General features: G+C 47.9%; 1 protein-coding gene across 4 annotated transcripts in view; it reads right to left on the bottom strand.

Moving 5' to 3' along the window:
• Nucleotides 1-15,044, bottom strand: part of LOC140403055 (serine/threonine-protein phosphatase 2A 56 kDa regulatory subunit gamma isoform) — a 291,236-nt gene that overhangs the window by 106,211 nt on the left and 169,981 nt on the right. For all 4 annotated transcript variants that reach the window (XM_072490720.1, XM_072490721.1, XM_072490731.1 and 1 more), the window contains one exon: nt 760-852. In XM_072490720.1, coding sequence (XP_072346821.1) covers nt 760-852 — 93 coding nt within the window. The remainder of the gene's footprint in view (nt 1-759; nt 853-15,044) is intronic.

The raw sequence follows: 15,044 nt of genomic DNA, 5'->3' as shown, positions 1-15,044 counted from the left end.
GGTCACCGCATTCAAAGTAATCAATAGTATGTTAATTATCTTGAGGCAATGGAAACTTTTGAGATGCTCTCCAGAAGAAGACTTGTATTTGTACATCATCCCATCATACCGTACCAGCCTCCCCGAACAGGCGCCGGATGTGGCGACTAGGGGCTTTTCACAGTAACTTCATTTGAAGCCTACTTGTGACAATAAGCGATTTTCATTTCATTTTCAGGAGAATCTAGAACATCTCACAAGTGTACTCATGTAGGCAAACAATGCAAGAGCTCCGATTGCTTTGCACTACATCTCAAAAATAGAGAAAGAAGCGAAAATGTTAACCAATTTATTTCATGGTTTCATTGTGTGCACTGTAAATCTGGACCACTTTATGGTGGTGCAACTTGGACAACACAAAAGCTAGGATCAGTTCAAACGAAAGTTTACAATATTAGACATGATGTGAAGCAAAGAGCCAACAAATATACACACAAATCTATACAGCAACAATGACTGCAGAATTTGATGCACCAAAGTAGTTACATGGTAAGATTTATCTTGTCTGCACTCTCACCACATGCCAATCAGGAATAAAAATCATGGAAATTGATGCAGACCATAGTTCAACTTAATATAAGAAATTTGATTTACAAGGTTTGTCACACAATTAGAAAATGCAAAGAACGTATAACGATCCACATTGCAGCTTATAAATTTCAAACAATAAAATTGATGGGAGATAAAAAATAAAAATTAACAGCCGGTTGCTTCCCTTACCTGCATTACAAATTTCTGGTCAATATACTTCTTTGCTATATTTGGTTGAAAATCAGGAGACTCTAGAAACCTCAAGAAAAATTCATACACCAACTGAAGAAAGAAAATTTTAGTAAAGTTTATTAGCATTAACAGATGACCAAGATCACATTACATTGCTTAAAGAGATAATAAAAATGTAATCATCTTCTAATTTTAAATCTCTTTTGCTTATATTCCATTCTCAGCTGAGCTGGCTCATAGGACATGTACAAGTGGCTTATGGCAACTTGCCACTATTTTTACCCTTCCCTCTCCACTGCTTCATCCTCAGCTGCTGAAACTGCAGCAACTAAGCAAGATCAGAATCCTAGAGTTTTTAAGCCAACAGTGCTTTAAAAAATATATATATACACAAAAAGAATAGTCGGAAATATTACTTCCTGGTGTGGAAAATCACTTAGTGCCAAAGCCAGAAGAGACATTGGCTGCAGGCTTTTTACCCACATTCCTAAAACACCTCCCTCTCAAGTTTGCGATTTAACTAGTCCACAAAGTCTACTTCACAATTGGTTCCACAATATTTTTCCTTTCCCAGATTTATAAAAGTCTATGGCTTCCAGTTATCAATTGCCTGCACTCAAATTATGATTGATTGCTAGTAGAATGACATTGATTTGCAGTAGGAAACAATTCATGCTGGTTTTCCAAGCTAATTTAGATTTTAAATTCATTTTTACGGGGTGAGAGCTTTGCTGGCTAGGCCAGGGTTTTCTCATCCTTAATTGCCCTTGAGAAGGTAGTGGTGAGCTGCCTTCATCAACCTCTGCAGTCCATATGGTGTTGTTACATCCACTGCGCTATTAGAGAGGGAGTTCCAGGATTTTGACCCAGCGACCTACAATGAAGGAACAGCGATATATTTCCAAGTCAGGATGGTGAATGACTTGGGAGAGAAACTTTCAAGTGGTGGTGATCCCCTGTATCTGCTGCCCTGGTCCTTCCAGACGGTAGTAATCATGGGTTTGGAAGGTGCTGTTTAAGGAGCCATGGTGAGTTCCTGCAGTGCATCTTGTAGATGGTACATACTGCTTCTACTGTGCGTCAGTGGTGAAGGGTGTGAATGGTTGTGGAAGGGGTGCCAATCAAGTGGGCATCGAGCTTCTTGAGTGTTGTTGGAGCTGCACTCATCCAGGCAAGTGGGGAGTATTCCATCACACTCCTGACGTGTACCTTGTAGGTGGTGAACAGGCTTTGGGGAGTTAGGAGGCGAGTTAGTCGCCGCAGTATTCCAAGCCTTCTCTTATATACACAGCATTTATATGGCTAGTCCAGCTTAGTTTGTGGTCAGTGGTAACCCCCAGGATGTTGATAGTGGGGGGATTCAAATTATGTTAATGTCATTGAACGTCAAGGGATGATGATTTGATTCTCCCTTATTGAAGATGGTCATTGCCTGGCACTTGTGTGGCGAGAATGTTACTTGCCACTTGTCAACCGAAGCCTGGATATTGTCCAGGTATTGCTGCATTTGCATGTGGACTGCTTCAGTGACTGAGGGGTTGCAAATGGTGCTAAACAGTGGTTGTGGGATCACTTGCTGCTTATGTTGTTTAGCATGCAAGTAGTCTTGTATTGCAGCATCACCCGATTGGCACCTCATTTTTCAGTATGCCTGGTGCTGCTCCTGGCATGCCCCCCTACACTCTTCATTGAACCAGGGTTGATTCCCTGACTTGGTGGTAATGGAGTGGGGGATATGCCGGGCCATGAGGTTACAGATTGTGGCTGAGTACAATTCTGCTGCTGTTGATGGCCCACAGCGCCTCACGGATGCCAAGTCTGGACTTGATCTGCTCCGAATCCATCCCATTTAGCACGATGGGTAGTGCCACACAACATGGGCAGTATCCTTCATGTGAAGATGGGACTTGGTCTCCACACTAGGATGGAGCAGGTCACGCCTACCGATACAGTCATGGACAGATACATCTGCAGCAGGCAGGTTGGGGAGGGGGAGGTAGAGTATGTTTTCCTCTCTTGTTGATTCCCTCACCATCTGTCTCAGACCCAGTCTCGCAGCTATGTCCTTTAAGACTCAGCCAGTAGTGGTGCTACCGAGCCATTCTTGGTGATGGACATTGAAATCCCCGACACAGAACATTCTGAGCCCTTGCCACTCTCAGTGCTTCCTCCAAGTGGTGTTCAACATGGAGGAGTACTGATTCGTCAGCTGATGGTGGACAGTACGTGGTGATCTGCAGGCGGTTTCCTTGCCCATATTTGACCTGAAGCCATGAGACTTCATGGGGTCCAGAGTCGATACCGAGGACTCCCAGGACAACTCCCTCCCGACTGTACACCACTGTGCTGCCACCTCTACGGAATCTGTCGTGCTGGTGGGTCAGAACACCTAGGGATGGTGGTGGTGGTGGTGTCTGGGATGTTATCTGTAAGGTATGATTCTGTGGGTATGACTATGTCAGGCTGTTGCTTGACTAGTCTGCGAGACAGCTCTCCCAATTTTGGCACAAGCCCCCATATGTTAGTAAAGAGGACTTTGCAGGATTAACAGGGCGGTGTCTGTCACTTTCCTTTTTATTGACTTTCAGCAATTTTTATACAACCAGGTGACTTGCTCGGCAATTTCAGAGTGCATTGTGTAACCAATCAGGGAACTGACTACTCTGGATTTGGTTTTGTGTAATGAGGAGGGATTAATTGATGACCTCATAGTTAAGGATCTTCTCGGGAATAGTGACCAAAGTATGAGTTTGGGACAAGAAAGTGGAGTCGCACACTAGCGTTCTGGAAATAAACAAAGGTAATTAAATAGGCATGAGGACTGATTTGGCCCGAGTAGAGTGGGCAGGAAGGTTAAAAGGTAGGACAGCTGATGAGCAGTGGCAGTTGTTTCAGGAGATATTCTAATTCCTCACAACTAAAATATATTCCAGGAGAGGAAGAAAGACGGCAAGTGTAAAAAAACATCCATAGCTAAGCAAGGAGGTTAACGACAATATAAAGACAAAAAGTAAGGTCTACCAAAGGCCAGTGGTAGGGTGGAAGACTGTGTATGTACATAAACAAAGGGTTACTGAACATGTAATAAAAAGAGCTAAGGTAAATTGTGAAAGAAAGTGAGTGCAAAATATCAAAAGGACAGCAAAAGCTTAGAGAAGTACATAAAAGGTGTGAGAATTGCTAAAGTGAATGTTGGTCCCTTTAAGATGAAACCGGAGGATGGAACTTCCGGTTGTGGCTATGCGGAGCTAAGTCGCACTTCCGGCAGCTCCCGCTAAAAACTGACTTTTGGGCTCTTTTTAGGGCCCGTAATGGCGCTTGTTCGACATTTCCCAGTGTGGGAAGGGGACAGCAACATTCCCCCGATAGTGTATGGATTGGACCAGGAGTGGGGCGATTTAAAAAGTGGCATTGAAGCAAAGAAAGGTGTGAGGGAGGAGGACCAAGATGGCGGCGGGCGGAGACCAGGCAGTGTGGAGGCAGTGGGCACAAGAGCAGCAGGAGCATCTCCAGCGCTGTTTTAAGGAACTGAAAGCAGAGCTGCTGGAGCCAATGAAGGCTTCAATCGATAAGCTGCTGGAGACCCAGACAGCCCAAGGGGCCGCGATCTGGGAGGTCCGGCAGAAGGTCTCGGAGAACGAGGACGAGATCCTGGGCCTGGCGGTGAAGGTGGAGGCGCACCACAAGAAATGGCAGGCGAGGTTAGAGGACATGGAGAACCGGTCGAGGCGGAAAAACATGCGGATCCTGGGTCTCCCGGAGGGGCTGGAGGGATCGGACGTGGGGGCCGATGTGGTCACCATGCTGAATTTGCTGATTTCGCGGGGACCTTTCAGGGGCCCTTGGAGCTGGAGGGGGCCCACCGAGTGCTGGCGAGGAGGCCCAAGCCCAGCGAGCCGCCGCGGGCGGTGCTGATGCGGTTCCACCGGTTTGCTGATCGAGAATGTGTGTTAAGGTGGGCCAAGAAGGAGCGGAGCAGCAGGTGGGAGAACGCGGAGGTCCGGATCGACCAGGATTGGAGCGCGGAGGTGGCGAAGAGGAGGGCCGGTTACAACCGGGCGAAGGCGGTGCTGCACAGGAAGGGGGTGAAGTTCGGTATGCTGCAGCCGGCGCGTCTGTGGGTCACCTATAAGGATCAACACCATCATTTTGAATCCCCGGAGGAGGCGAGGGCCTTTGTTCAGGCCGAAAAACTGGACTCAGAATAAGGGTCGGGAATGAGGGGTCGCGGTGGAGGGATTGTTGGGTTGTGTTTCGAGGAGGGGTTCTTTGTTTTTTGGGGGTTGATTGGGCATTGTTTTAATTAGGTCTGCCGGGCGGGCTCGTGGGGAGGGGGGGGGGGGGGCTAGGTAAACTGCTTGGGGGGTTGATGGTCGGTAGGGGAGATGGGGCCCTGCCGGGGGGGGGGGGGGGGGGGGGGGGGGGGGGGGGGGTTGTGGGACCGGGCCTGAAAAGGGTGCTGCGCCAGGGGAGGCGGGGAGAGTGGAAAGCGCGGGCTTTTCCCCCCGCGTTTAGGGCTGAAGGGGCGGGGCCGGAGGTGGGAAGCGCGGGCTTTTTCTCACGCGCTGGGAGTGGAATGGATGAGATCCCGCTGGTGGATGGGGAGGGGGGCTGGGGGGGGTGGAGTTCCACACTGGGGGGGGGTCGATGGAGCGGCGTGAGTGGCCGGAGTCAGCAGACTTACGGGAGTGCAATGGGGGGAGCAATGCAGCTAGGGGGGGGACCTAGCTAGGGCAGGACCAGGTTGCTGCTGGAATGGCCAAGGGGGAGCTGGAGTTGGTAGAGGAGGTCGGAGCGGGGGTCTGCCGCTGTGGGGAACGGGCCGTGCGGGGGGCGCGGGCACGTGGCTGGTCTAGGAAGGGCTATGGCTAGTCGGCGGGGGAGAGGGGCGAGTAGCCCCCTGATCCGGCTGATAACCTGGAATGTAAGGAGACTGAATGGGCTGGTCGAGCGGGCCCGGGTGTTCGCGCACCTGAAGGGGCTAAAGGCGGATGTGGCCATGCTTCAGGAGACGCACCCGAGGGTGGTGTATCAGGGAAGGTTGAGAAAGGGGTGGGGTAGGGCAGGTGTTTCATTCGAGTTTGGATGCAAAAAATCGGGGGGGGGGGGCGGCGATCTTGGTGGGGAAGAGAGTGTCGTTCGAGGCGTCGAGCATTGTGGCAGACAATGGAGGTGGGTATGTGATGGTAAGTGGCAAGCTGCAGGGGGGAGCGGGTGGTGTTGGTCAATGTATATGCCCCGAATTGGGATGATGGGGGGTTCATGCGGCGAATGCTGGGCCAGATTCCGGACCTGGAGACAGGGGGCCTGATAATGGGGGGGGGATTTCAACACGGTGCTGGATCTGACATTGGATCGCTCTAGGTCTAGGACAGGCAGGAGGCCGGTGGCGGCCAAGGTGCTGAGGGGGTTCATGGACCAGATGGGAGGGGTGGATCCATGGAGGTTTGCGAGGCCGGGGGCCAGGGAATTTTCATTCTTCTCCCATGTTCACAAGGCCTTGACCTTTTTTGTTATGAGCAGGGTGCTGATTCAGAGGGTGGAGGATACGGAGTACTCGGCGATAGCCATTTCTGATCATGCTCCACACTGGGTGGACCTCGAGTTGGGGGAGGAGAGGGACCAGTGCCCGCTGTGGCGCCTAGAGGTGGGGTTGCTGGCGGACGAGGTGGTGAGCGGGTGGGTCCGGATGTGTATAGAGGTGTACCTGGAGGCTAATGACAATGGGGAGATGCAAGTAGGGGTGGTCTGGGAGGCGCTGAAGGCGGTGGTCAGAGGAGAGCTGAACTCCATTAGGGCACACAAGGAGAGGGGGGAGAGGAGAGAGAGGGAGAGGTTGGTGGGGGAGATGGCGAGGGTGGATAGGAGATACGCGGAGGCCCTGGAGGAGGGATTGCTTAGGGAGCGGCGTAGCCTCCAGGCTGAGTTTGATTTGCTGACCACCAGGAAGGCGGAGGCGCAGTGGAGGAAGGCGCAGGGGGCGGTATACGAATACGGAGAAAAGGCGAGCCGTATGCTGGCGCACCAGCTTCGGAAGAGCGAGGCAGCTAGGGAGATCGGGGGAGTTAGGGATGGAGGAGGGAACACGGTGCGAAGTGCGGTGGGTATCAATGGGGTCTTCAGGGACTTCTACGAGGAACTGTACCGGTCTGAGTCCCCATTGGACCGGCTGAGGTATCCGAGGGTAGAGGAGAGGCAGGTGGCGGGGTTGGGGCGCCGGTTGGGTTGGAGGAGTTGGTCAAAGGGATAGGGAACATGCAGGCGGGGAAGGCACCGGCGCCAGATGGGTTCCCGGTTGAATTTTACAAGAAGTATGTGGACCTGCTGGGCCCGCTGTTGGTAAGGACCTTTAACGAGGTTAGGGAAGGGGGGCTCTGCCCCCGACGATATCTAGAGCGCTGGTTTGCCTGATCCTGAAGCGGGACAAGGATCCCCTACAGTGTGGGTCATATAGGCCGATCTCACTCTTAAATCTAGACACAAAGTTGCTGGCAAAGATTTTGGCCATGAGGATAGAGGACTGTGTGCCACAGGTCATACACGAGGATCAGACGGGGTTCGTGAAAGGGAGGCAGTTGAATACCAATGTACGGAGGCTCTTGAATGTTATAATGATGCCGGCGATGGAAGGGGAGGCGGAGATAGTGGCGGTGATGGATGCGGAGAAGGCCCTTGATAGGTTGGAGTGGGGGGTACCTGTGGTAGGTGTTGAAAAGGTTCAGGGAGGCGTTCGTCAGGTGGGTGAGGCTGCTGTATGAGGCCCCGGTGGAGAGTGTGGCCACGAACAGAAGGAGTTCAGAGTATTTCCGGCTCCACCGGGGGACGAGGCAGGGGTGTCCCCTGTCCCCCCTGCTCTTTGCACTGGCGATTGAACCCCTGGCCATGGCGTTGAGGGAGTCGAGGAACTGGAGGTGGCTGGAGCGGGGTGGGGAGGAGCATCAGGTGTCCTCTATGCGGATGATTTGCTGCTATATGTGGCGGACCCGGTGGAGGGAATGCCGGAGGTGATGAGGATCCTTAAGGAGTTTGGAGATTTCTCTGGGTACAAGCTTAATATAGGGAAGAGCGAGTTGTTCGTAGTGCACCCAGGGGACCAGGAGAGGGGGATTGGTGAGCTCCCGCTAAAAAGGGTGGAGAGGAGTTTCAGGTACCTGGGGGTCCAGGTGGCTAGGAGCTGGGGGGCCCTACATAAGCTTAACTTCACGAGGCTGGTGGAGCAGATGGAGGAGGAGTTTAAGAGGTGGGACGTGCTGCCACTCTCCCTGGCGGGTAGAGTGCAGTCAGTTAAAATGACGGTGCTCCTGAGGTTTTTGTTCCTGTTCCAATGCCTCCCCATCCTGATCCCTAGGGCCTTCTTAACAGGAGCGTTATGGGGTTTGTATGGGCGCAGAAGACCCCAAGGGTGAGAAGTGTGTTCCTGGAGCAGTGCAGGGATGGGGGGGGGGGTTGGCGCTGCCTAACCTCTGTGGGTATTATTGGGCCGCCAACGTGGCAATAGTGCTAAGTGGGTGATGGGCGGCGTGGAAGAGGCTGGAGATGGCGTCCTGTGTGGGCACAAGCCTGGAAGCGTTGGTGACGGCGCCGCTGCCTCCAAAGAGGTACACCACGAGTCGGGTGGTGGCGGCTACCCTCAAAATTTGGGGGCAATGGAGACGTCACAGGGGTGAGGTGGGGACCTCAGTGTGGTCCCCGGTTCGGGGGAACCACCGGTTTGTCCCGGGGAGGATGGAGGGAGGGTAGGCATTAGAAGGATGGGGGACCTGTTTGTGGACGGGAAGTTCGCGAGCCTGGGTAAGATGGAGGAGAGTTTGGGCTCCCCCCGGGAACAACTTCAAGTATATGCAGGTAAGGGCGTTTGTTCGGCGGCAGGTGGTGGGGTTCCCACTGCTGCCGCCATGCGGGGTCCAGGACAGGGTACTGTCGGGGGTGTGGGTTGGAGAGGGAAGGATCTCGGCAACGTATCAGGTGATGCAGGAGGAGGAGGCGGCCTCGGTGGAGGAGCTAAAGGGTAAGCGTGAGGAGGAGTTGGGTGAGGAGATTGACGAGGGGATGTGGGCGGATGCCCTGGGAGGGTGAACTCTTCCTCCTCTTGCGCGAGGCTCAGCCTCATACAATTTAAGGTGCTGTTTTTCTTGAGTGGGGGTGTATCTTTGCCTTTGTGTTGATGAAGGCTGTTAATTTATTAATTATATATGGGGGGGGGGGGAGATTTGTTCCTTTCTTTCTGTATTTTGTTGTTGATATTTTGTGAAAATTTGAATAATTTAAAAAAAAGTTGAAACCAGAGAGCTAATGGTGGGGAGCACATAAATGGCAGAGATTCGAAATCAATATTTTGCCTGTTTTCAGTGGAGGACACGAGTGCCATTCCTATAGGAAGGGGTAATTCAGAGATAATAGGAAGGGTGGAACTTGGAACAATCAACATCAATAGGGAAACAGTACTCAACAAACTATTAGGATTGAAGGCGGACAAGTCCCCAGGGCCTGATGGCCTACATCCTAGGGTGCTAAAAGAAGTGGCAGCAGAGATAGTGGATCCATTGTCATAATATTCCAAAACTCCCTGGACATGGGAAGGTTCCAGTGTATTGGAATAATGCTAATGTAACACCCTTATTCAAAAAGGGAGGGAGGCAGAATGTAGGAAATTACAGACCAGTTAGTTCAACACCTGTTGTTAGGAAATTGTTAGAATCCATTATTAAGGAAGTGATATTTGGAGAGTCAAAACACAATCCATCAGTCAGCATGGTTTTATGAAGGGCAAATCATGTTTAACTAATTTGGTAGAGTTCTTTGAAGATATAACAAGCCAAGTGGATAATTGGAATCCTGTGGATGTAGTATATACCTGGACTCCCAGAAGCCGTTTGATAAGGTGCCTCACAGAAGGTTAATACACAAGGTAAGATCACATGGGGTTAGGGGTAATTTATTATCTTGGATAGAAGACTGGTGATGGACAGAAGGAGGAATCAGGATAAATGAGTCTTTTTCTGGATGGCGAGATGTAACTAGTGGGGTGTCCTTGGGTTGCAACAATTTAAAATCTATGTTAACGACTTGGATATAGAGATAGAAGGTTCTATAGACAAATTTGCAGATGGCACTAAAATAGGTGGAACAGTAAGTTGCAAAGAGGAAATAAGAACCTTACAAATGGATATAGATAGGTTAGGTGAGTGGGCAAAAATGTGGCAGATGGAGTTCAATGTGGATAAGCGAGAGGTTATCCATTTTGGTCGGAAAAATGGAAAGGCAACTTCTCTAAATGGGGAGAGACTGCGGGGTGATTCAGTGCAGAGGGATCTAGGTGTCCTCGTGCACGAGTTGCAGAAAACTAGCATGCAGGTATAGCAGGTAATGAAGAAAGTGAATCGAATGTTGTTATTTATAGCTAAAGGAAATTTATAGCTAAAGGAATAGAATAGAAAGGTAAGGAAGTGTTGTTGCAACTGTACAAGCATTGGAAAGACCACAACTGGAGTATTCTGCAGTTTTGGTTCCCCTATGAGGAAAGAACACAGAATCTCTACAGTACTGAAGGAGGCCATTTGGCCCATCAAGTTTGCACTGACCCACAGAGAGCCCCCTATATAGGGTCAGGCCCTCACCCTATCCCCGTAACTCCACCTAACGGATACGAAGGGACAATTTAGCATAGCAAATCCACCTAACCTGCAATATTTTTGGGCTGAGAGGGGAAACTCTTACAGACAAGGGGAGAAAGTGCAAACTTCACAAAGTCACCCGAGGCTGGATTTGAACCTGGGTCCTTGCACTGAGGCAGCAGTGTTAACCACCGCACCACCATGCCGCCCAAGATGTAGTGGCAATGGAAGCAGTTCACTAGATTGATTCCAGAGATGAGTTTGTCTTATGAAGAGAGATTAAGCAGTTTAGGCCTACATTGGAGTGGATACTTTCTCTTGTGGGGCATTCTAGAATGAGAGGTTTTCGTCTCAAGATAAGGGGTAACAATTCAAAACAGAGATCAGGAGAAACTACTTTTCCAAAGGATTGTGAATCCGTGGAATTCACTACCCCAGTGCGCGGTGGATGCTGGGGCAGTGAGTAAATTTGAGGACTTGGACAGATTTACAATTGGTAATGGGTTGAAGGGTTATGGAGAACAAGCAGGACAGTTGAGGCCAGAATGGGATCAGCCATGATCCTATTGAATGGTGGTGCAGTTAATTGCGTAGTGCTGCTCCTGGTTCTTATGTTCTAAGAACTATGCTGTCTTATTCTATCTTCCAGCTCTTGGGACTGTAGCCCTGTAGGTAACAGCATCAAACACAAATTTGGTGTTCTTGATTAATAAAGGGATTGCACTCTCTCCAAAGCATCCATGTCCTTCTGGTAGTGTGGCGATCCAACGGCATACAAGATTCCAAATGTGGCCCAACTAAAGTTTTATACAACTGCAACATGACCTGCCAACTCTTGTACTCAATGCCCCAGCCGATGAAGGCAAGCATGCCATATGCGTTCTTGACCACCTTATCCAACTGCATTGCCACTTTCATGGAACTATGGACCTGAACACCCAGATCCCTCTGTATGTCAATACTCCCAAAGGTTCTACCATTTACTGTATAATTCACACCTGAATTTGATCTTCCAAAATGCATCACCTCGCATTTGTCCGGATTGAACTCCCATCTGCCATTTCTCTGCCCAACTCTCCAATCTATCTATATTCTGCTGTATTCTCTGACTGTCCCCTTCACCATCTGCAACTCCACCTATCTTGGTCATCTTCAAACTGGCTAATCAGACCATCTACATTTTCCTCCAGATCTCTACCATTGAGAAGGGCAATGGCAGCAGATGCATGGGACCACCATCACCTGGAAGTTCCCCTCCAAGCCCCACAACATCCTGACTTGGAACTTCACTGTTGCTGGGTCAAAATCCTGGAACTCCCTCCCCAACAGTACTGTGGATACCTATGCCACATGGACTGCAGCAGTTGAAGGCGGTGACTTATCACTACCATCTAAAGTGTAATTAGGGTTGGCAATAATGATACTCACATCCATGAAACAACAACAAAAAAAAATGGACTGACTGATTGGACCAAATGGTCTATTTTCTGTGCAGGGTATCTTATGTAATCCTCCAATGTCTCATCTCCATTCATGTTGAGACCGTTTTTGCATGGTTTCAATATTACCTACCAATAAAGCTGGAGCACCTCTAACAATGGTTTTGCTTGCCTTTCTGCAAAAGTAACCCTTAAGCCTGCCTCTTTCTCATTTACCTTGTTTGTGTCACATGGGGTCAGCATCAGTTGTACTTTCATTACACCGGAGCTCGGCTGTATGACTGCTCATTGGACTTCCAAGCTGGAATATACTTTTTTGAACTATTGCATTTGGCCTTCATGTCTAAGATTGAACTGAACTGTTTGCAACATGGCACTCTATTCAAGTTGAGCTTCCAACTGTAGACTCTGTCATAAAGACTATTTACTTCCATTTCCAATGTTGCCCACCTCCAAATTCCATTACTCTAATACCCTCCTAGACAGTCTCTGCACCACCTCCTCTTCCATTAAAGTATTTTGGCAAGTTTGGATTCTCCTCCTAATGGCTCCTTTTTTGTTTCAGTTTCTATTTTCCTTCTGCATCTCTGAAGCACATTAGGACCTATTATTCATTAAAAGCATTATATAAATGAGAGTTGTTGTTACCCTTTCAACTCACTGGGGTTTCTAGTGAGAAAATCATAAATATCCAATGTCGTATCGGCATCATAAGCTATGATCATAAGCTAAACTGACAAGTTACAGAAATCAGAGGTCTTGAATGATATAGTGCAGTTGGCCCATTTTATTTGTGCCAGCTCTTTGAAGAGCATTTTAATTAGACCTACTCTCCTACCCTTTTTTAATCGTCTTGCAATTTTTTCTTATAATAGGGTTTAAAGGGCAGCAATGATAATTCAACATCCCTGATTACAGGGTTTTCAGACCGGATTAAGAGGGGCACCAAAGAGGAGGAAGCAGGTCGCAAACAAATCACGGCTGTAAGAGGAGATTATATGCCAGGTGGATTAAATTAGGAGTCGAACAGAAGAACAAAACAAAAGGGCATCACACTTCTAGAAGTATACTATAGACCTGTCAGAGAGATAGAAGGGCAAGTATGTAGGAAAATTGTTGAGAAGCCCAAATTACAGGACAATAATAGCCGATTTCAACTACCGTAATATTAACTGGGGATTACTAGTGCAAAGGGTAAAGGACACAATTGTTAAAATACATTCAGCACAATTTCTTTTTGCCAATACATAGCAAGTCAAAAGTGCAGTTTTGAATTTGGGGCCATGGAAGGGGAAGACATCGATGGTGGTGATCATAATTCAATTCGATTTAATATAGTTATATTAAAGATTAAAGGTAGGCCAGGCATAAAGGTTCTAAATTGGGACGGCTAATTTTACAGAATTGTGATGTTTGACAAAGTGGCCCAGAAACAGCTTCTTGAAGTGAAATCATTGTCAGAGACGTGAGAGTCAAGGATTCCAAGGTCCAGGACTACCTGCTGGCAGGCACACTCAAGCTTGGAGAGCCGCCGCCAAGGTACAATGTGTAAGGCCTTTCAGCCAATGTACATCGAGGGACTACTAACTGTGTAAAACTCCTCAGGCTGTGTGCTTAACCCTAACTGTATGTTACTGCATTGAAGCACCGCAGAGTGCACAACATGATCAATGTATATAGTTTGAATAAAACTGTACTCCACAAACATTTCAATATTTTCATTACAACGGTTCTCATTACGGAATTGAAGCATCAGAGTGCATTTTAATCTCTGGTGAAAATATGAATATCATTGCACTTTATGACAATTTAAATGTTTTGTAATGTCTCTTTCAGATTATGAATAATGTCTTTCAGATTATGAATAAAGTATATTCTTGCAAAAAAAGTATAGAGAGCTCCAGGCCGCAGAAAGCCCAGGAGTACAGAAAATGCAGGGATGGGCAGCACGGTGGCGCAGTGGGTTAGCACTGCAGCTTCACGACGCCGAGGTCCCAGGTTCGATCCCGGCTCTGGGTCACTGTCCATGTAGAGTTTGCACATTCTCCCCGTGTTTGCGTGGGTTTCGCCCCCACAACCCAAAAATGTGCAAGCTAGGTGGATTGGCCACACTAAACTGCCCCTTAATTGGAAGAAATGAATTGGGTACTCTACATTTTTTTTTTTTAAAAAGAAGAAAATGCAGGGATGAAATTAAAAAGAAAATTTATAAAGAGAGAGAGCGAATGAAAAAATACTAGTAAGTAAAATCAAGAAAAACACACAAGAAAGAGAGGTTTTAGAAGTACATAAAGAGCAAAGGATTGAGAAGGGTAGGGCGAGTGGAAACCAAAAAGGAAGCTTCTGCAATGAAAGGGGAGATGAATGGTTCTCAAATGAATACTTAGCACTTGTCTTCACAAAAGAGAGACAATGAAGATAATGTGAAATGTTAGATGCGACCAGGAATATTAAGGGAATTGACATCACTGATCTGCAACTGATCACTGACCTAATCATTTCCTTTACCATTGACCGGATATCAGTTTTAAACAAATTAACACATTAATTTACAGGTTAATCTTCAATACCCTTCAAAGTAGTTGCCTTGGCTTGTAGGTCAGTTTTGACACGAGTGATGACCCAATCTGAGGAAATGGTTCCAGTCTCATCATTAAAAAAAATGTCAACTAAGTAACAAGGCCCTCAGTTGTAACTGAAATACCGAGAAAATGGCTTTGGCTTGGAGGGAATTGTTCAAACCCAATCAATGACCGTTTTCTTGAATTTTTGATTATTCTATCTTCATAGAAGATAGTGAGGGCAATGTTCACAGAAGATAGTGAAAGCAAAAATGGATACAGTTAACACCTGACAGTAACATCCTTGGGTGAACTATACTGGAAACAAGTATCCTTGTCTTATACTCAGATACTTGACATAATGATAAAGAAAAGTAGGTATGTAATCTGACAGTAACAGCGGCTTATGTTTATGGAATGTCTGCTGAAGGTTGAAGCTCCCAGTATGAAATAGTGGATTCCACAGCTTTGGCAACTCGATCTAACTGGATGCAGTCGGGACAAACAAATTCTGTGAATGCACAAGTTCATGTATATACCATGTCATACTCAGCTGCTTTCTGCTTATCGGAATGAAACCCTTTTTGATTGGGAGGGCAACATCTTGAAGAATGCAGATCTTGGAATTGTCTGCACTCAACCAAACTTGGATACACTTTCCACCAGAA

Source organism: Scyliorhinus torazame, chromosome 2, assembly GCF_047496885.1.
Source record: "Scyliorhinus torazame isolate Kashiwa2021f chromosome 2, sScyTor2.1, whole genome shotgun sequence".
NCBI lineage: Eukaryota > Metazoa > Chordata > Chondrichthyes > Carcharhiniformes > Scyliorhinidae > Scyliorhinus > Scyliorhinus torazame.
The sequence above is the reverse complement of the archived record's forward strand: the minus strand, read 5'-3'. Positions and strand labels throughout refer to the sequence as shown.